Here is a 21,286-nt window from a genome sequence, read left to right on the forward strand (position 1 = left end):
CAGTCGTCGCGCATCCACCGACAATGTCCATTATGCGCCCAACCCCACACCCACCACACACTCGGAAGCGGAGAGGGGAAGTCGAGTCGGGGAAAGCCGGGGGTGCCCATGAGGTACAATCACAACGACCCCAGGCAGGCATTAGCCACTGTGTGCGGAGAGACACGAACCGCGAGCAACACACGCAGTCTGCGCACGAGGCACAAGAGGCCCGACGAAGGGCTCGGCCCACAAGCACAAGCCGGCACGCAGCACATCAGGGGTTGGCATCATCACCCATCCCATTATGCTCGTTATCGTTCCCCATATTTCAATCCCCGTTAGGTGCGCCATCGCCCATGTTCTCATGTCCATGGTCGCCACCGTTCATATGTTCATGTCCATGGTCGCCACCGTCCATATGTTCATGTCCATGGTCGCCGCCGTCCATATGTTCATGTCCATGGTCGCCGCCGTCCATATGTTCATGTCCATGGTCGCCACCGTCCATATGTTCATGTCCATGGTCGCCACCGTCCATATTCCCATGTCCATGGTCGCCACCGTCCATATGTTCATGTCCATGGTCGCCACCGTCCATATGTTCATGTCCATGCTGGCCGCCGTCCATATGTTCATGTCCATGGTCGCCACCGTTCATATGCTCATGTCCATGATGGCCGCCGTCCATATGTTCATGTCCATGGTCGCCGCCGTTCACCTTCTCATGTCCATGGTCGCCACCATCCTTCTTCCCATGTCTATGATGGCCACCACCCTTCTTCTTATTCCCTTTGCCACGGCCCTTCTGGTTCGTCGGACGGTTGGTCCCGCGCGGCATCGGCGACAGCTTCGCACAGATGGTCCCCATTGCTTATAGGTGGGGTGAGAGAGTAGTGGGTAGAGGAAGAAAGGCAGCGGCTAAGGGTGAGTGAAGTGCTACTACGGGGATAAGTGAATCGAGTGTAGTGTGCGCAGGGGCTGAGGCTGGCGGATTCCAGACTAGAAAGTGACAATACTGGGAGACTGCGCTGTAGGGGGACGTGTAGGTGAGCCTGTAAAGGGGAAAGCCTGCGACGGCGCACGTCAGCGAAGAGTATGCGTCAAGGGAGAGAGAAAGAAGAGAGGAGGAGCAGATGTAAGTGTAGGTTTAGAGCCACACCAATATAGCGCGATAACTGCTGAGGGAGAGAAGCGTTGAGGTGCGAAAGGTGTGGATACACGGAGTGGGGTGGGGCGGTGAGCGAGCGACAACGCAGAGGGCTGGTATGAGAGGTGCACCTAAACAAGGACGCCCTAGACGTACATACGCACCACAGTGTGATGAGAAGAGGTACACGGGGGGCGATTCAACGAAGGAAGGGGAAGGAAGGGCAGAGTTCGTGCACAGGGACACGCCAGCGTGGGACTTCGCCTAGTGAACATCTAACGAAGAGAAAAAAGAAAGAGAAAAAAATACGTGGGCCCGAGCAGCGCACTTGCAAACAAGCAGGCAACTCTGAAGAACCAGCACAATGACGAAAATTCCATGAAAAGAGTACGTGAACAACGCGTAATGTACATGATGCTCGAAAGGGGTGTATAGGCACATATAGAGAGATGAGCAGAGGTATATAGGCATACATTTCTGCAGAGGCAGGTAACACTATGGACAGGTAGACAGCTTATATAAATACAGGCGTAGCGAGGCATACCGGCATAGACATCTACACAGAAAGAGTTGCCCACTTGGGGGTGAGCCACACTCTTCGTTCTCCTTGACGAAAAGACAAGAGAAATGTTGAAGCGCTCTGCGTTTGACAGGTGTCTCGGTGTTCGCGTGGAGAGACTGGCCAGTCCTGGTGTCTGGGTGTGTGGATGTGCCCATCTGTCTGCCTGTGAACAATGAAAAGAAAATGAGGCCTACATTGGAGTGCAGTCACAGAAAGAAAAAGGTGATCAGCCTTTGGGCGAGGCGAGAGAGGTGTGGAGGAGTGCGTTTGTGTGTGTGTGTGTGTGCGCGCGCGCGCAGCTCGAGTGGCGTTTCTCTTTTTCTCTCTTGCGCTTCCATGTGTGTTCCTCTTTGCTTGCATTGTTTCTTCTTAGCCTCTCTCGCCCCTCAGATAGAGCTGAAGAGCAGGAACTGACGAATGAAATAAGTGGGGACGATGCGCTCTACTGGTGATCAACTCGAGAGAGAGAGAGAGAGACACTGATATAAATCGATGGGGAGTCGCAAAGACTGTTCTTCCGTACTGGGGCATCCTGCGTTGCCCTCAAATAGGCGCGTACGCTCCGCAGCTCGACGCACAACACATCTGTGATTCCGCTGTCTTCGCAGCTGTTGCGCTGTCGGACGGACCCAAACTGGTGGCCCACCCTTTGGGCTTTGACGCACGCCATTTGCTTTGCACCGGGGCTCGCAAGGCGCTCCCTGATGAGCTCAAAGGCCGGCGTGGATAGCCGCTGACGGGCGCGGGTGGGACGGTGGGAGCAAGGCGACTTCCAGATTCGGCTGCTGGCTCCACCTGTGGCGCGAGTAGAGGCGGCGCTCTTGCTGGTCTGTCTGCGGAAGGACAACACTGCACGAAGCAGCCATTATTGGCTTCCCAGGCACCGCCCACAGAAACCTCAAATTGCGGCGGCAATCTGTGCGTGAAGGGCTTCCCTGTCAGCGTCGTGTGTGAGCCGTGATCGGTGTGTTCCGCTGCGAGCCGTTCGTGACGCCTCCGTAGTGCATGACGCCATATCTGAGTTACGCCCCCCTCTTCGGTTGGCTCAACAAGGCGCACAGTGTTGAATGCGGTCTTATGGCGTCGCTGGCCCGAGGCGTTCGGCCCTCTGCGAGCATCGTGCATGGAATCCTGCATCCCTCGTCGCTGCGAAGAGGCAGAAAACGAGCGACTGCTTCCCTTCACGCAGGTTGAGGTGCCACCACCGCCGTCGCGACGCAGCTGCAGGTCGGCCGCGTAATGCAGCAAGGAAATGTCCGTGGCAGAGATGGGCTGCCAGTCAGGGCGAGAGGTACCTGGCGGCCGCTTCGGAGGATGGTGCAGGGCAGCGGCGTACCCCGCTGTTGCTGCCTCGCTGTTACCCACACCGCCAAGGCTTCCAATGGAGTCCTCGAGCACGAGTGGCACACCCCCGTAGGATGTCGTGCGCACGACCGGCAGAAGCGAGGCTGGGGCAGTGCGCGACGCTTCAGCGATAGAGAGTGGCGGATAAGGGTGACCACGCAGCAGCGGAGGGGCCGCAGCAAGCTCCGACGAAATTGAATACGGCGCTGCAGCGGTTGCGGCAGCGCCGCTAACACCTCCGTGGGAGCTCCGTCTTCTGGAGGAGGCTGCCTCCAGCAAACGTGCCCCGGCAAATGGCTCAGCCGGCTTGAATCGAGAGAGCTGCTGCACTCGCTTCTTGTGAACTGTGGTGTGCCATGCCCCGAGGTCCTTGGCGGTGCGCACCCTGGGTGACACCGAAAGGAGATGACCGAGAAATTTCTCATTTTCCTGCGCAATTTGCCGCTGCCGCGTCTGACGCTGGCGCATGCGGCTCAGCGTCTGGTCCTCAATGTTGTCGAAGCGGCAGACCTCAGAAGAGGTCGGGACGAGGTTCATGTGGCGTCCCTTGCGTGCTGTGTCGTCGCTGGCGAGGAGAAGGTGATGCAGTACCTTCACATTCTGAGCGTAGATTTGAGCCTCGTCGTGCCGCACTTGCTGGGCGTAGCGATCGGCGTAGAGCTGTCTGTAGTAATCCATGGAGGGGCGACCTGGCTGCTGAAAGTCCACATCGGGCACATCTTGGATTGTGTGAGAGGGGCTCAGACGAATCGAAGCCAGCCGCTGCATGTGCCATAAGTGCGCCAGTCCAGCCTCTTGCTCCGAGGTGGTGTAGTAGTTCTGCCGAAGGTGCTGACGCTCTGTGGCTGATGTGTGAGCGACCTGATGCGACATCCTTTACTGTCGAAGACTACGAAATCGTATCGACCAAGGCGACAAGATCGCTCTTTGATAGGTAAGTGGAAAAGGAAAAATTGTGTGATTGTGTGTCGGCTATACGCCAGACTTTTTATTATTTTTTGTCTTCCTCTGTTGTTGCTGCTGTTTGGTGAGCATCCAAGTCCAGTACATCGCAACTTTACTTAAAGGGTAGTAAAGCTCTGCACATACACACACACCACCTCAGTGTCACTCAGAACTACAGCCGCTACAATAGTTTGGATGTGATGCTGAGGCAAGTCGAGAAAGAGAAGAGGCAGGGGATGAGCGTCCGTGCGTGAGTGAGTGCACGTACGTGAAGACCAGGAAAAGTAGATAGATCTAGATATCTATATATGTCTATCTATCTGCGAGAAGGTGCACGCGTACGAGTAGGGAGAGCTGCAATGTGTACTACGTAAGGAAGCGCGTACTCATCACGTATAAACAGCGGTGTGTAGTTCGGTGGGTGGCCTCGAGGGTAGCAGAGAGAAGAAAAGGTTAGCGCGGATGGCACAGTGGAATCAGTGGTAAGGTACACAGGCGGTGTGTGAAACCAAAGTCAAAAAAACGAGAAAAGAGAATAAGCAAGCAGCCTCTCCCTGCGCCGTCTCTCCCTCTCCTTCTCTTGCTCGGTGCGTCGGACAGCGTGAATCAAGACACTTGCCCAGATGCAGAGGCGAGCGAGCAGCTAACAGCCTTCAAAACACTCCACAACAGTCCGCCCAAAAAAAAAAAACAGGGGAGAGGTGCGGAGAAAAGGAGTGGAGATAATAGAGGGGCGATGTATCGAGTGCTGCTGCTCTTGGTTTGGTGTCGCTCTCCTGTGTCTACGACGATGGCTGTGAGTGTGTGCATGTGATGCTGACGGTGCAACGGCACTCGCACGAACGTGGGCATCGGTCTTTTCCATCAGGCAAATCAAATTGCTTTCGAAGCCACGGAGTGGGAGAAGCAGGGAAACAAGAAACTGAGTACGGCGCTTCGCCAGCGCTACTCATCCATCAGGGAGACAGACACACAGGCAGACCCATACCAAGCACAAAGACGCACACTCATCAGCGTGCGGGCGCCTGCACTCGCAGTAGCAAACAAAGCAGACGCAACACAGAAAAGGGAAAAGAAAGAGGTCGAGGCAGGGCAGGGAAGAGAGAACGCTAAAAGGGCGGCAGGGAGAGAGCTGTGCGGCAACATGCTTGAGCATACCGTGCACAACGAGGGTGACGTACACCCGAGATCACTCGTCGCTCATAAATGTCGAACTGCCTACAATGTGCCAGGGATTAATGGCAGGTGCACATCGATCGCAGGGATGTCTGAACATCGACCTTCAGTGCAGACGATATCACGGAGGTCCCGAGCGTGGTGAATGTTGCTGGAGGTGGAGGACTGGCTGTCGCGATGGATGCAGGGGGTGGCTCCGCCTCTTTTGACGCCACTTCCAGCAGCGTTCGCCGCAGCCATGCCTCGTGCAAGGCGTCCACCTCAAAGCACAGCGCCCACGTCGGCTGCAGTGAGACGGAGGGCGCAGTCTCAACTGGTGTGTGACCTGCATGCGTGCTCGCGTCCCAGCTCACAGAATCCAGACCAAGCGGGGCTGCGGTGTAGCACACCATAACCACCTCTGTCGCCACACCCTCCGCTTCCAAGGTGCTACAAGGCAGCGCACGCGAAATCGGTGCGTAAGCGCTTAGTGAAGGCGGTGCTCTTGAGGACATAACCGCGGGGGTATTCGTTTTGGCCCCTCCGCTCCTTTGCCGGCTGTCTTGAGAGTGTAAGGCCGCCTCCGCAAGCAGCAACTGGAATGTATCTTGCGTTGCCCGTACTTGCTCTTGGAGCCTGTGCCAGTGGCTGTCAGTCATCAGCGCCAGAGGATCATGAGCTGCATTGTTCGGAGAAACCGCTCGTTTGTCCCTCTCTGCGCTATCGGTTCTCACTGGCGGTATCCGACGGCTAGACTTGCGCGCACACCGACGCCACACCGCCTTGAGTCTGTCCATCGGCGAGGTCGAGAGTGCCAATCGAGAGGGAGTAGGCACTGGCGCAGATTTTCCTTCCTTGCCGATTGCCGAGCTCACGTTGGCGTGCAAGGACGAGGAAATGGGCAAGTACTCCCACAGCGTGCACACTGGTGGCAGTGCTGCGGCAGGCGCTTCGCTACTCTCTTTTTCCTGTAGGTAGTTCTTTGTAGATGAGGCACTGGCGGGAGCATCAGTAATGGCCGTGGTACGAGCGGCACACATTTGGTACGCATTCAGACGGCTGCACAGAGCAGCCGTATGCACAGGCACGAGTGGATTTCTCGGCGTGCCAGCCGACTGCCAGGACTGAGAGGGATCTGCCTGGCACGCCTTCAGTTGTGCTTCGAGAGATTTCTTCCTTAATAGTACAGTCTTTAGTGAAGTCGCAGCTGCTGGCGCGCCAGCAGCTGTTAGCCTCGAGGCGGGTGATCGTAAAGACGCTGCCTGGATCCCCGATGGCTTAGGTGCTGCCTCTCTTGAACTCTCCGCATATGCATTCTCGCGATGTCGTGGGTTGTTCGCATCGCGGCCAGTACCGTCCTCGCCGGGAGCCTGTGAACCAAGAGCATTCAAAAATGGATTCCAAGTGGCATCATGTTCCTCCCGATTGCGCACTCCGTCCTCAACACCGCTGGTGTTTTGCACGGAGATGGTGACAGCATAGCCGGTGGACAGGACGCGCAGGAAAGAAGGCACCGGAGGCGCACTGAATCTTGCCGGTGTCCCTTGCTGCGCTGATGCCGTAAGCGTCGACGTCGCGGCTGCCTGTAAGCACTGTTGGACGTGCCCTGCCAACATCTCTCTCAGTTGCTCTTCCACCTTGACGCTTCGCTGCCGTAATGTCTGTGCTAGACGCATCTTCCACTGTCGAACCTCAGAAATGCATGCCGTCTCCTCGTCCCTTAACGCCGCATAGCCGAAAGGTGTGTAAGGCGATGTAGAGTATCGGTGACGTCGCCGCTGCCAGCACCCCTTCAGTCCGTCAGAGCGTGAGGGCCGTGCATTTGATACCGCTGAGGCGCCTCTTGACGCGAACAGCGTCGTTGTCACTGGAGAAGCTGCTGACCGTGGTAGACGTCGAGGGGGAGCGGGAGGAGCGGATGAGATGACGACCGCAGCACCGTAGGAAGTCGGGTTCGGAGACACCGCCGCTGTGCCTGACGCACCACTGCGCTCAAGGGAAGTGGGGGCTGAGAGCGGGTTGCGATTAGTGAGGATGTTGGTAGAGCCCGGCAGAAGCGAAGGAGGCCCTTCCTCTTCCATGACGCCATGCACGCCGTGCTGCGCGCGCAGCAGCTGGACATAGAGACGCCGCACGGCGTGATAGGCCTCCACGTTCATTCGATATGTTCGGAAAAAAAAATGCGGATGGCGCTTCTAAGAGGCCAAGGTGACGCTAATCCTGTAGTGATCGTGGTCGTGGCGATGTGTGTACGTTCCTCCCTCCCTCCATTTCTGTGTGTGTGTGTGTGTGGGTGTGTGTGTGTGTGTGTGAGCACCCAAGAGAGGGAGAGAGGCTACGTGGAGGCTTTGTTTTTCGGGCACGGAAGGGGAACTTGCAGGGTGGAGAAGCATGCAAACATGTGTGAGAAGGTCATCATAGGCTGCATGCAAACGGTAATAGGGCATGAGGAAGGAAGGAAGAGGGGCACATGCACACACACCGATACACACGCTTACACATACATACACAAGTCCTCAGTGTACCTCATGCACATGCTTAGCAAGCGCACAGCTCTGTCCTGAGTGCAAAAGGAAGCTGTCCTTCACAACACTGCATGTGTGTGTGTGTGTGTAAATCGAGCGCATTAGTGAGTATGGTTTGTCGCTTGCTGTTCGTAGATTATAATGCTCCTGTAGCCTTGGCGGCGCTGATAAGCACCGCTTTGCATATCCTTGAACAGGTCGACTTGCGGTAGTGAAACAGTTGCATGTGCTGTACCTCACTTGTACTGCCACACCTGCTCTATGCCGCAGCTCGGAGAGACAACAAAGTGCATGAGTTGATCATGCGTGTCGACAGGGATGCGCGACGGCATGGAGCTATCAGAGTCAGTGCTGACCGGTACGGACGTACTCGCTGCAGAAGGGTGCAGGACCTGATCGTCGAAGGCAAGGCCCATGACCTCCCATTTCGGAAAAGACACACCGCAGGGAGAGAGAGGGAGCGCATCTACTACGGCTTCCATACCCACTGCTGCACCCTCCTCTTCCTGTGCTCCGATACGGGGCGGGAGGGAGTCAGCAGGGAACCTGTTGTGATGCGCACTGCCGTGGTAGCTGAGAAAGCGATCGTAGAAGCCACCGCCCTTGCCGAGGCGGGCACCGGTGCTCACGTCAAAGAGTACACCAGGCGTGAGCACGAGCATCGACGCCTTGTCGAGACTGCATAAGCTGTGCGTGTCCTCCCCATGCACTCTGGGGCTCAAACGGGTGCTTGAGCCTTCACTGACATCGCCGTACTCAAGAAGGCCCGATGGCCGATACCCAGCCGCGTGGGACTCGGGGAACAAACGTGCATAGGCATCGCAGAGAATCATATGACGCTGGCGACCATGGCAGCACGAGCGCACGACATGGCCGTCCTCGTCATCGCCCCTCACTCCTCCCAAAGTCGACGGCGAATGGAGAGGAGCTAACGTCCCGAATGTGGACGTGTGTAAAGGCCCCAGTAGCCAGGGCTCCAAGAGAGAGAGGTTAAACTCACGAATGCCGTACCCACCTTGTGGGGCGAAGCCTGTGGCCAGGTCACGTTCATCCAGCACCTCGACAAAGACCATCGCACTCTTGAGGGCGTGCGGCGCGGGGAGTGCTACTGGCAAGGGATTAGAGAGAGCTGATGACCCTGGTTGTGCTGTCGGCTTCACAGAAAGCGCAGGCACAGCCCCAGCCGTCGGCAAAGCTGCCATCGCCTCTGGGAGCACTGCAGGCGTCAAGATGTGGATGTTTTGCTCATGCGCGATTGACCACAGACGCTGCATGAGCGGCACAAGATCCACCTCAAAGTACAGTGGCAGATACGCCAGGACGAGCAGCGGTGGTGGAGAAAGTGGGGCAGGTAGCGGTGCATCCGGTCCCGCTGCTGCTCCCAATGGCAACGATGACGACGTTTCACGAGCGGCAGCGGTCGCGCCAGGCCGGTAGCGCGCGAGAATGTAGCCATACACATGATCGCAGATCTGTTGCGAGGCAGCCACCACCTGCGCTGGATCCGACTTGGCCCACCTCCGTAAGCGGAGCAGCTGCTCCTTACGGAGTACCTTCTTGACGTGTGCAGTAGGGAGGGACTGCATCACGGAATGATGAAGCACCTGGGAGAAGGATGATGAAGGGGGGAGGGGAGAGAAGGCGCGTACGGTACGAGGCGACAGCGAGCAAGAAAAGAGCGCACGGAGAGAATGAAAGGTGGTAGATAGGAGGATTGTGAAAAACCGCCCGTGAAGACGCTTTCCCCCGGATTCCGGAGAGGGGAGCGTCCACTGTTTACTCTGCCTTGCCGGTGGAACGGCAACATAAAGTGAAACCAGCACGGCACGCACACACACACACACACAGAGAGAAGCGTGCTGCTAGAGATAGAATTACACTGGGGAGGACAAGGAAATTTATTAGCGCAAGATAAGTGGTGTCGTAAAGCGAGAGTGACTGAGAAGAGGTGCACAGTGGCGAGCAGGAATGGAAAGAAAGTTGTGAAGAACCGGGAGGAAGGAGGCGTGTGTGTGAGAGAGAGAGAGGGAAGGAAGGGAATGTTTTGTGTGCCCACGCTGCCAGAACACGCGGCGATTGTGTACCCCACGTGCTTTTCCTTCCCCCTCACTTTGCGCTATGTCTGCATGGGTGTAGTAATCACCGGTAGTCGTTGCTGTGAAAGGGCGCAAGAGAGAGAGATGCAAATGGATTTGTGCGTGTGTGCCTGTGTCACGCCCACAGTTGAGAGTTAAAAATTGAAACAAAAGGTGAACGAGGCTCAAGCACTGCCAAGTACGAGTCGTTATCCGATCACACACACATTCTCTCTCTCGAGTGACGGGGGGAAACAGGAAAGGGGAAAAGTGAAAGGTAGCAATGGTCAGCGCTGCTAGAAACCTACCTCATCCAGCACACACGCACACACATACATACATACGTACAGATATATATGGGGGGGCCTGCCTGGACGTAAGCTAACACTAAACGAGTGCTTTCGGCTAGAGTCCTGTCGTTGGTGTCGCTGTTTGTTTCCTCCATTTACCTCCACAGTGCATCAGCACTCGATCGATTGCAAAGAAAGCACAAAGAGAGGCGGCACAAGATGGATGTGCAAAAACAGATATTGCCTCAGATGCTTCACAAGGTGGCCGTCGACAACGAGGCGGCTGCTGCGGTGTACTGGGCAAACAAGAGACGCAGCTCGTTTGTCTCTTCCTGCATAGCAGCCGGTGTGCGAGGCGGGCGTCGCCGCTGTCCCTCCTCGTCCATCTCCGGCTCCCCCGCCAGTTTCCCTTTGGGGTCGAAGGGGATAACATGCACGTGAAGATGGTCCACCGTCTGCCCCGCCAGCGAGCCTTGCTGCACAGCAATGCTGTAGTTCCCAACAGAGGGTATGGCGGCGGTAGCAGAGGAAGCAGCACTGTCTCGGGCATAGCACTGACGACGCAGATGCTCGAGGACCTGAATAGTGCACCGCATCACGTGGCCCCAGTCGTCCACTTCCTCCTCTGTGAGTCCGTGTATCGTGCCTACACAACGAATGGGGACCACCATGAGATGGTTCGGTACGATGGGCTTCAGGTTCACGAGCACACAGAAGTGCTGGGAGCAGTACGGGATGCTCACAGCAGCCAAAATGGGGAAGGGGTAGAAGGTAAAGCGATGTGCGTCTTTGATTTCAGTAAGGAGGTTGGGAGGGGTGGTGTTTGCGACCGAGGCGGCCGCGTAGGCGTGCATCTGGCGGAGATTCTCAGCAGTATGTGCCTGGGCATCTGGCTTGGACGCCAACGGGTCGCGCTGCAGCTTCTCCGCTGCCGTGGCCGCAGCGAGTGCTGTCTCTTCAGCGGTCAACAACTCTGCCGACGCCTCCTCCGGCGACTGCGCAGGTTGCTGTTGCAGGGTCGTGACAAGGGCCGTGAAGGCAGCGAGCACCGCTTCGTTTTCGCCCGCCTCCACAGCAGTGCTCGGTTGCGCAGGAACGAGGTGGTACCGCTGCAGTTGGTGATAGACCAAGTTGTTCGGGGTGAAGTCACCGGGTGTCCGCTCCACGATGTGCAGGTATGCGTGATTGTTGTTGACAACGGGCTTCTCAGCGCTGGCGGGCGTATCCGCCGTCATCGAGCGGATCTCCGCCGTGTCCCCAGGGGAGGAGAAGTTAAAGTTCGCGCCTGGATGAGTGAGGCGACGGCTCATCCGCAGCAGAGCTGACCAGTCAGCAGGCAGTAGCGAGGTAAGGCGGAAGACAGGCATGGGTGTCAAAGGGGAAGAGGAGGTCTGCATCAGGTGTGCGTGATGCTGACGGTATGCTTCATAGCTAGCACAGCTGTTCACGGTGGAAACGACATAATGCACACCCTTCTTGGTCACCGCAATTGAAGGCGGGACTTTCGCCGAGCGCATTGCAGCCGCGCCAGCTGAAACCTGAGGAATACGACTTTGTGTAAACGTTTGTATGAATGCGTAAGCGAGGCGTAGGCGGTATCAGCCCGTGGTGTGCGCCGGGTCGTTCAGGTGGAGAAGACGACCACAGTCCCCAACAACACGTCACATGTAGATGAGACAGCGATTGAGCCTGCCACACGTTCGCGGTGACGATGGGGGGAGGGGCGGTGGAGAAACGGAGGTCAACACATGAAGTAAGTCGAAGGAGGAGACAGTGAGAGAAGGGGAGGGCAGCGGTCGCTGGGAAAGAAGGCTGATCAAGGAAGCGGGCTCAACGCACAGTCAGGCCCGAAGAGAATACCGCACACGTCAATCGCCGCGATGGCGGTGCTAGGCGGGGCGTCGTCAACTTTTCGTTTGTAGTTTCCGCATGCACGTTCGTTGCGGTGACGTATGCGGACATGTGTGTCTACACACCTGAATCCGTATGTGCTCAACTCTCAGTGCGTGTTATTGCACCCTCGTTTCGTGAACATCGCTGGGCCTCGCTCCACCTCTCTCTCGGGGTGGTTCATCACATGTATGCTCAGGCGCGCCTATGCCACGTACGCCCCTCATCCGCCGCTCGCTTCTCCTCTTCCAGTGTGCGCACCAGGGCCACAAGCTGCTCCTCGCTTAGCATGCCTGAGCTGCGGCCACACAATGCAGGAGGCACAAGCACCATGATGAAGACAAACGGGGGAGGAACGGCGAAGGAGATGGCGGCGCGTAAGGCACGTGGGTCGTAGACCGCTGCCGCCTTGGCCCCAGACCCAAAAGCAGTGGTAGTGCTGCCGACCACCGGCCGTCCACCCTGTACGCGACCTCTGCCCTCGAAGCTGCTCTTCGAGTTGTAGAACCGCACCGTTCCCTCAACCCACTGCTGCGCCTGCCGCTCAGCTTGGCTCAACGCCGTCGAGACCTTCGCCTCCGGAAGAGTCTCTGTCAGAGAGGGTAAGTCGTAGAGGCTGTACCGGTGGACTGGGTAACATGCATCGCGAAGCAGGGAATACGGGCTAGCGCGCAGAGATGCGACGAGCGTTGAAAGGTGTTCGTTTCTGCCGTCTGTGCCTTGCCAGGTGTCCCTTCCACGGTCAGCGCACGACACAACCGTCGGCTGCGGTGTATGCAAAACTGTTAGTGACGGGGGTTCCACCGTGACGGCCTCACATCTTCGCGGGGCCTCCCCATGGCAACCGTTCTGCCACTTGCCCTCTTCTCGCTTGACAGCCTCTGTAGTGCTGCCTGCGACGTCGAACGTCACGACACCGACGCGATCTGCCTTCCAGTAGCTGTTATCGCTGCTGACAGTGCCCCTATCCCTGTCCCTGACATCCATGTACAGCACTTCCTCCAGCGCCCGCATCCCCTCGAGCAGCAGCCTACCCTGCTCAACGCGGTCCTCATAGTAGAAGACGCGCGCTGGTTGGTGGTACTGAATCAAGGAGAAGAAGTGGTTTAGTTTGTACTTGACAGTACCGGCCGTCTCACTCGGCTTCAGCAAGACGTCCTCCACCTCTTTGTCTAGCCCAGCCTGCTGTAGCAGCGTCCAGATTCTGTCGTAGTACTTCACGTCGCGGCCAGTGAGCACATAGATGAGAGGCATGTCCACCGTTGGCACCGGTGGCTGTGTGCCGACGGTGGAGCAGCGCTGGCGCATCAAGGAGTTGCGGGTCTCAACGATGGCACGCATGTGTGCTAGAATGGGCTCCACAAACCATGTAATCTCAGCCGGCCGCTCCGGCACTGCCGGTGGAGACAGCGTTGAAAGACTCTGATACCACCCCAGGCCGCCGGAGGACACGGGGCTGCGTAGTTTGCCGTGCAGCTTGTTTGCTACAACGGCTGCATCCGCGACGCTGAGGTCGCCCGTGGCGACAAGGGCAGCAGTAAGTGCATTCGGGTCGGCCACCGGAGAGTAGAAGATCGTGCCGTCGAAGTCGAAGATGTGTAGCTCCACCATAAGAACCACAAGAAGGGTGAAAGAGAAAAGGAAAGGAATAGGAAGGAAGGGAAACAAGGCAATACACAGGCTGACGCAAACACAGACTTACACAAAGCTCGGCAATAACGACGCACTGCCCCCACTTATTGCGCTCGAGTGCTCTCTGCGTATGTGTGTCGACGTGTGCAAGATAAGGAGAAGTGAAGGAAGCGCTAAAATGAAATAAAAAACCCTGAAAAAGAGGAGAGGGATTGTCACGAGTGAGAGGCAGAGAAAGATTAACGTATAGATGGCGTCGTGGTGGCGCGGAAGCGAGCAGAACGGGAAGGATATGCATTCCACAGCTTTAATATACTCCGACAACCGCAGTCCTCCCCACTCAGCGCCCACACAAGAGTGAGGCGCACGCGAGACAGGAAGGGCAGAGCATCACACATAGAGGTGTGTGTGTGTGTGGATGTGGATGTTTGTCTGTGTGAATAGGGCAGCACAAACACCCCGCTGACTACACCCTCTCGCTTTCGCTCCTATTTCCGCTCTCTCACCCGTTGCGAAAGCGCACCTAACTTACCACGATGAAGGACATTGCAGACATGTGCAAAGTAATATAGGCCCTATTCCCCACGCTCTGAGACAGTACACGGCCGTACATCGTCACGCCCAGTCGCACACACGCAGACAGGGAGGAGTAGCAACAAACTCGCCCACAAACGTGCACGCCTACATAAGAAGATGGACATAGCAGACGCACTAAACAGAATGGTAAGGCCACTCCTGCTGACAACAAAAGAAAAAAAAAGAAGGGAGCACCTGCTCTCCTCCCTCACGCTTTCTTTTGACTTTTCGCTCCTTTGCCAGCTGTGTTTCCCCCTCCCCCCCCCGTGTCTCTCCCACACCTCCTCACCTCCCTTCCCCTCCTCTGACCTGCCCTCTTCTCGTTCCACAAGGCGTGTCCTCCTGCCCTTGCAGACGCACAGGTGGGAAAGTGCGAGATCCATAGCGAAAGTAGGAAAGAGAGCAGAGCTGTTCGTTTTTACTGTTGAAGCGGGTGCCTAGCGAACCCGTCGAGTCCGATAACCCTCAGTAGGCGAGGATCTCTTAAAGTACTTCAACACCAAAGATGAGATATACACCGAAAGAGAGGCAGGTGGCGGAGTGAGGCACAAGAGAAATCGATAAAGATGAAAACAAAATGATAGCTGAGAGAGAAAGAGAGGCGGTTGCGTGTAGTCTATGAAGAGACGCTTACGCCTCTTTTTCATGTGTAAACGCAATCCTCCCTCTGCTTCTCTCTCTGCCTCTTGCGCTCATTGGCTTTACTACCCGTCGCTCAGCTTGTTCGTTGCTCATGTGAACGCATTACTGAGACAGCGCTCAGAGAGGAAATGCCCTCCCAAAGCGTTCTTCACCGCCTACAGCGGTGCGCGCGTTTGGCAACAAGCTCCAGCGAGTGAAGGCGGTACTGGAGGAAAGGGAAGGGAGGGGCGCACGTGAACGCGCACAAAATAAGCGGACATTGCCACACTAACAATGGAAAGAAAAAATGTAAAAAGGGGGGAATCCTCAAAACGCGAAACCATAAAAGAGGTGGAAAGCAGCGATCAGGAATGTGCCCCTCTGGCTGTGCAAATAGAGGTGTGTGTGTGTGTACGCATGTGTGATGGGTGATGACGTGAGTGTACCAGTACAGGCAGCGGCGAGGGGACGGTGTGTATGCATGGCCTACCCCACCAGCAAGAGGAGAACAAAAAAAAAAAAAACACGAAAGAAAGAGTTAGTGCGAAGCAGAGAAAGAGATGGACATCCGAGAAGGGCGTAGGCTGAGCGCCTTTGTATATCTGCGCCTGTGCTGCTAAAAGGTAGAAGGTCTAAGGTAGGCCCCCAGCACGACGGTGGGCACGCAGCAGTCAAGAGCACGGAGGAACAGAAGTCGACTGTCTCCTCTCCTCGCACCTCGCAATAGGAGCAGCCGAGCGAGTACTCGTGGTACACCAACTCAGTGAGAAAAAATATATATATAAACACAGAAATGCAAGCAGTTGACTGCAGGCAAAAGAGCTGTACCAGTACAGTTGTGTGTTTGACTTAAGTGGGTGAGAGGATGGCTCATGGTGTACACACGCATGCATAGGTACAACCCAACATGCAGCTAAAGATACCCACTCCCTTTCAGGGCCGAAAAGGCTCTGCTCTGAGTCGCCCCGTGCACCATACGCCCTCCTAAGATATCGCCCCCACAAGATGCTGTAGAAGACTATGGAGGAGGGGCTCAAAGAACAAGAGTGGGGGAAAAGAGAGGGAGCGACGCAGAACAGAGAAATGGTGTGCCTACAGGAGGTGTTGATGCTCGTTTGTGAGCAACTGTGAAGAAGTGTGTACTCGCGCTCTATTCCCCTGTGAGTAGCTGCGCGCAAGCCAGAGAGAACAAAGCACGGTGTCGCTTTTCCCCAACATCATCTTCGTGCATCCTGCCTTCCTCGTTAGATATCCGCGCAGCCCTTCGCGTCGTCTGCGGTGATGCGCAGTCCTTCCAGAGCCGCCGAGGATGTCATTAAAGACTCGATCCACGCAGCACGTCCCTCCGCCGTCACCCAGCTCCGCCGCACCTCCGCAGAGGGCGACACCTTCGCAAAGGACATGCCGACAAGCTTCCCCTGAATGCTCTGTTGCACGCGTTGAAACCCTATAGAGGCCAAGCACACCGTCCACTCGTTCATCCAGTTGCGACGCCGCGGTCCCTGCGTGCGCGTGCTCACAATCACGAGCAACCCGCCCTCCCTAAGTGCCAAGAAGGCATGGATGCACGCCAAGAAGCGCAAGCGTGGGGTGGGCATGTAGGACAGGAGAAGACAGAAAAAAACAGCGTCGTAGCTTTCCAGCCGCACCGCCGTCGCTGTGAGCGAGCTCTGTGTCGCGTCGCCTGCACTGCCGTCATGCGAGTCGCGGAGGTGCGATCCGGAGTTTCCACCCCAGTCGATGAGGCTGTTGACTGAGTTCTGCTGCTGATAGCGGAGGCGGCCTTCATCCGCCGTGCCGATTGCAACGGCGGTACTGTTCGTGCGCACCACCTCGCCTGCCTCTGGCTCGTCGCCAAAAAAATCAATGTCCAGCCAGTCCACTCGCCACACACGTGGTGCAGGGACGCCATCAGCACCACTGTTACAGGCCGCAGATGCCTGATACGGAGCAAGATCCAAGGACGTTACATGCAAAGGCACTGGTGCAAGAGGCACTGCACGGCTCAAGATCTTGCCGAAAAAGGGGCCATAGCATGAGCCCACATCCAGTGCCCACAGCGGCGCAGGCGGCGACGTCGGCGTCAAGTGAAGCGCATCGCGAGTGTAACGTAGTGCAGTAGCCCACGCCGTGTTCTCCCCTCGGCGCCACGTCGACTCCTCCACAGTGACGCGTGCGTACACATCCGCGTCAATGAGCTCCCGCACGGCGCACGCCTCCGTCGTCGATCCGTCACTTGAGTCGGCACTCGAGAACAAGCAAGAGGAGCCGTCCGCGCTCTTATTTGGCACAGCATCGCAGCTGCCCTGCCGGGGCGGTGTGCAGACCCTGATTAGCTGGCTCACCTCCGCTTCCGTCGCCATGCGACCATGTCGCTGAAAGAAGAGCCTGCGAAGCGGCTTCACGACTCGTGCAAACACGCCAGGCAGCTGACGGAAGCTCACCTGCTCAACGTGCACCCTAAAGCAGTGAGATGGCGACGGCGCCGGCGCCGGAGGTTGAAGATCAGCGGCGCCAGGCGCGCCGTCTTTGGTGCCCTCAACGCATCCTTCTGTATCTGCCTCGCCGAGATAGTAGGAGGCGATGCTCTGCAGGCAGTAGCTGAGGCGGTCGTTGTAGTGGCGAGAGTTGTCGACGGACATCGTCGAAGTTGCCGTAGCTACCATTGCCCTGTGTATCAGCGCACAAGACGATGACTCTTTTACGTCATCTGACGTGTCGCTACTTCGCTGGCGCTTCCCGCCATGCGTTGCAGGCTCGCTGCGTGTACCGTTACCGTCATCCACTCCGGTGCCGGGTCCCTCCACAGGTACCACGGAGGGATTCCAGTACAGCGTTGCAAGATGATGCATCGCCTCAGCATAGGCAGAGAGCCGCCGCACTGCCTCCTTGCCCGTCAGCGTACGTCGCCACACCTTCAATTCCTCCTGGTACGACGACAGCGACGGTGCAGAGGCAGTAAGGCAAGAAGAAGCACTCATTGTTGTCACCGCACTACCACTGCCACTGATACCGGACTGTACGGTCGCCTGCAGATGCCGATGCTGCTCCTTGATGAGAGATGCCCAGGCGAGGTGCTCTGTCGAGACGTTTTCCGTCTGTGACGTCGAGGCTATTCCAGATGCCTGCGCAGGCGACTCGGGCAGAGGTGCGCGCGAAACCGACTCATGACCCTTACCAGCACTGTTTTTCGCATGGCGCGGCTTTGCCGATGGCATTGAGCGCAACTCTTAAAGGAAGCTAGAGGCACTGTGACAAGGTGGGAGGAGGACAAGACAGCACACTCGTCAAGCCCAGGAGCACCGTATCGCCCGCACTGTTTGGTCAATGCCTTGTTGATGCGTGTGTGTGTGTGTGGCAAGTGCTCATGTGGGTAATAAGAAGTGCGTTTGAGAGGGGGGACTTAGAGAGAGCCAGTGAAAGGGTACAAGTCCAGTGTGCATGTGTAATACGAGAGCGCGCGCATGTGTAGCACAAGAGTCCCTCCTGTACTCACGCCGCCGCCCCACCCGTGCTTGTGGATTTGCTTGCAGGGTCGTCATCAGAGTCGTTGTGCGACAGGAGAGACATGCAAGGCATCCGCACTGGCTTTGGAGAGGGGTGAAGGGGGAAATATGCACCACCATGTACTCGCGTCTGCTCTTGAAAGAGATCGAAAGTAAAAATGAATAAAAGAGAGGAGGGCGCCTTCGCACCCCTGCTGCCGACCAGAGAGAGAACCAGCAGCCGCAGCAGCGGCCGACTGCGAGACCCCTCACTTCTCTTTCGCCTTCATTTGTCTTGTCTTCATGTCTTCATTTTTTCTCTTTTGTTAAGCTGCAGGGTCGTTGGGGTTGGTGGAGGTTCGCGTAGATGAAGGACAGCCACGCAATAGACGCACACCCACAGACAAAGGTACCCCAGAAGAGGGGGGCAAACAGGGACAGAGAGAATGGTACAGGGCACAAAAAGAGGCAACAGCAACGCGCATTTCACCAGAACCACAGATGCACAGACACATACACACAAAGCAGGAAAGATAGGTTAACCCTGAAACGGCGAATTACCAGATGAGATAGAGAGAGCGACGCGGCAAGAAAGGAAAAGAACAGACAGACATCACAATGGGGCAGAAGCAGGAAAAGCCCCTTCGCAAGTGTGTCAGTTCGCGTCTGCGGTGGCGTGCGCGAGGCGGTGTGCGAAGAGGGGGGGGAAGATGGGGGTGGGAGTGAGGAGAGAGGTGATGTGGTTAGCCGATGTTCGTCCCGCACGAAGACCCCCAAGCAAGAGAGAGAGAGAGAAGGGTGTAAAGGGGGGAAACAGAGCGACACAGAAGACAGCAGGGTCCCATTACCGCGACTTGACTTAGCCTATGCCGCCTTTTCCTTTTCGTCCCACCTGCCTGATTCTCTGTCGCCATGATTAAGAGCCCTTAAAGGCACCTCCTTCCTTCCCCCAGACACGCTCACACCTTCAAGCAGTGACTACAGCCCTGAGGAAGCGAAAGAAACCAGAAAAGGAAAAGAGGAACAAAGCAGAAAGAGAAACGGAAATGGAGGAGGGGGGAAGGAGAAACAACGCTGTCCTTCATCCCCCCACACACACACACGCAAGTACCGCTAACCCCCAAAACCTACCCTACCCCCTCCCCCTTCCACAGGGCTGTGAGTAACACCACAACACATACATGCATAGACTCAGACACAGACCCTAGCAGTCCATATAATCATTCTCCTCAAAGGAATCGCAGATTACCTCCACGGACGACTTATCCAGTAATCTCTGAATCGCGTCCTGCATCATGATTGACCCGCAAACGTTGATGGCCTTGAGAAAAGGGCAGTCGGCGAGCCGATTCACGTCTGTCACGTTCGTCATCTTCAGGTCAAGCTCCTCCAGCGCGGCGCACTCCGTCAGCATCTCCACGCCCTCGTTGGTGACGGCCGTGCGCCCGCACAAGATGCGTCGTATTTTGGGGCACTGGTGGAAGGCGTTGATGCTGGAGATGTATAGACACCCAGTCAGCACTACTGTGTCCAGCTCGGGGGACTCCTCCAGGTGGATCAACGTGTAATCCGTGAGCGCCGTGTTTGTCGCGTCGAGCACGCGCAGGTGCCTCATATTTTTGAGAAACGCGATACTGTTGAGGTCGGTCCCGGCGCAGCGGAACATCTCCAGCTCCGTGCACTGCGCAACGCACTCGATGTCCTGCAGCACACTCAGGCGCGACACATCAAGGAATCGGAGCTTCGTTAGGCTTCCGAGAGCAGAGAGTTCGGTGATTTCCTCACAGCCTTCCAGTGACAAGTGCTCCAGCTTCTTAGCCAACGATACCTTCAGTGAGTTTAAGGTTGACGAGTGGAATGGCGTCTCAGGCACGAGCAACGATGTCAGTGACTCTAGCGCCGCTGTGGGAATGTGCGTGAGGGCGGTGTCAATGAAGGTGGAGGTGAGATTGAGAGTGCGCAGGTTGGCGCTGAGGTAGCCAAAGAAGGCGGAAGACGTGTCATCGTACACGCCACAGCTCTCAACGTGCACGTCCACCAATGAGGCACACGTCTCAGAGTGAATAGCGTTCAGGTTGGAGAGCTTGCTGCAGGACCGCAGTGTCAATTTTTTGAGTTTTGAGAGACGCAGCCCCGTGACTCCATCCGACTCCACAGGGCAAAAGACGACCGTTAAGGACTCTAGGCCTTTAATGCGACTGGCGCCCCCGACGGACGTGACCCCGCGGCACGAGACCAGCTCCAGTTCCCTCAAGTTTGTCAACGCGCCAAGCGGTTCGAAGAAAGAGTTCTCCACCGGAGCGTGATGCAACACGAGGCGCGACAGCCCATTGGCGACGAGGGCGTGATAGCGGCCCAGCAGCTTGGCGCTGTGGGTGCGGAACTTGCGACCAATAGAGGAAATGGAGTACAAGGAGAAGTTGCTGTGTCCCTCCTCGTTCTCCTGGGCGTTGAAGATGATGCACTGGCCGTAGCGGGAGACCATGATTTCCTTGTGTTGTGCCCATGGGCTGTGCGGGCTCTGTACAGCGCTGCGAAACGGTCGCGAGACGCACCGCATGGAGGTCAAGGTGCGCCTGTTGTACGGTATGTAGCGCATCACTTCGTGAAGGGTTTCCCTGTCGGGAATCACACCCGTGAAGGGAGCTGAGGGGCTTTTAGAGAGCATCCTCCGACGCCGCAAAGGTGGCGGACAAGAGAGAAAAAGGAGAGAGAATGTCCTGAGGTACGAAGATGGAGAAGCCCGCGCGCACACAGAAAGAAAGCACACACACAAAAACAAAGTAGATGAATTGAGTGGTGCTGTAGCACGCGGAAGGGTGGAGGGGGTGCGATGAGTCAAGATAGAAGAGAGGCGTAAAACCCCAAAACGAAGGAAGGCAAAGGCTTGCTTGTCCGTCTGAGTCGTTGTGCGAGAGGATCGAGAGAGAGAAATGAAAAACAAGCAGCTTCCCAGCAACGCGTTAGAGCGCGGTGTATGGGGGGTTAATACCAGAGTGGATGCACGGGCAAGCAACACAGAAGGAAGATCGATCGGTATGATGGGCCTGCTTCCCC

At 56.6% G+C, this 21,286-nt stretch overlaps 8 protein-coding genes across 8 annotated transcripts; all 8 read right to left on the reverse strand.

Annotated features, from left to right (window-relative positions):
* Positions 1–310: 310 nt before the first annotated feature.
* LBRM_23_1120 (hypothetical protein) lies at positions 311–820 on the reverse strand (the record flags this gene model as incomplete). Its single annotated transcript, XM_001565134.1, has 1 exon — positions 311–820. One exon carries the CDS (start codon positions 818–820, stop codon positions 311–313), a length of 510 nt encoding a protein of 169 aa, XP_001565184.1.
* A 1,414-nt stretch (positions 821–2,234) lies between these two features.
* On the reverse strand, positions 2,235–3,908 carry LBRM_23_1130 (conserved hypothetical protein; the record flags this gene model as incomplete). The annotated part of the gene is made up of 1 exon (XM_001565135.1): positions 2,235–3,908. One exon carries the CDS (start codon positions 3,906–3,908, stop codon positions 2,235–2,237), a length of 1,674 nt encoding a protein of 557 aa, XP_001565185.1.
* Positions 3,909–5,215: 1,307 nt separating this feature from the next.
* On the reverse strand, positions 5,216–7,294 carry LBRM_23_1140 (hypothetical protein, unknown function; the record flags this gene model as incomplete). Its single annotated transcript, XM_001565136.2, has 1 exon — positions 5,216–7,294. One exon carries the CDS (start codon positions 7,292–7,294, stop codon positions 5,216–5,218), a length of 2,079 nt encoding a protein of 692 aa, XP_001565186.2.
* A 602-nt stretch (positions 7,295–7,896) lies between these two features.
* Positions 7,897–9,246, reverse strand: LBRM_23_1150 (conserved hypothetical protein; the record flags this gene model as incomplete). The annotated part of the gene is made up of 1 exon (XM_001565137.1): positions 7,897–9,246. One exon carries the CDS (start codon positions 9,244–9,246, stop codon positions 7,897–7,899), a length of 1,350 nt encoding a protein of 449 aa, XP_001565187.1.
* Positions 9,247–10,279: 1,033 nt separating this feature from the next.
* On the reverse strand, positions 10,280–11,335 carry LBRM_23_1160 (conserved hypothetical protein; the record flags this gene model as incomplete). Its single annotated transcript, XM_001565138.1, has 1 exon — positions 10,280–11,335. One exon carries the CDS (start codon positions 11,333–11,335, stop codon positions 10,280–10,282), a length of 1,056 nt encoding a protein of 351 aa, XP_001565188.1.
* Positions 11,336–12,110: 775 nt separating this feature from the next.
* LBRM_23_1170 (conserved hypothetical protein) lies at positions 12,111–13,526 on the reverse strand (the record flags this gene model as incomplete). The annotated part of the gene is made up of 1 exon (XM_001565139.1): positions 12,111–13,526. The coding sequence occupies one exon, from the start codon at positions 13,524–13,526 to the stop codon at positions 12,111–12,113; it is 1,416 nt and encodes a 471-aa protein (XP_001565189.1).
* A 2,462-nt stretch (positions 13,527–15,988) lies between these two features.
* On the reverse strand, positions 15,989–17,962 carry LBRM_23_1180 (conserved hypothetical protein; the record flags this gene model as incomplete). The annotated part of the gene is made up of 1 exon (XM_001565140.1): positions 15,989–17,962. One exon carries the CDS (start codon positions 17,960–17,962, stop codon positions 15,989–15,991), a length of 1,974 nt encoding a protein of 657 aa, XP_001565190.1.
* Positions 17,963–19,433: 1,471 nt separating this feature from the next.
* LBRM_23_1190 (conserved hypothetical protein) lies at positions 19,434–20,828 on the reverse strand (the record flags this gene model as incomplete). Its single annotated transcript, XM_001565141.1, has 1 exon — positions 19,434–20,828. The coding sequence occupies one exon, from the start codon at positions 20,826–20,828 to the stop codon at positions 19,434–19,436; it is 1,395 nt and encodes a 464-aa protein (XP_001565191.1).
* Positions 20,829–21,286: the final 458 nt, after the last annotated feature.

The sequence above is a fragment of the Leishmania braziliensis genome, chromosome 23 (assembly GCF_000002845.2).
Source record: "Leishmania braziliensis MHOM/BR/75/M2904 complete genome, chromosome 23".
In the NCBI taxonomy this organism is placed as follows: domain Eukaryota; phylum Euglenozoa; class Kinetoplastea; order Trypanosomatida; family Trypanosomatidae; genus Leishmania; species Leishmania braziliensis.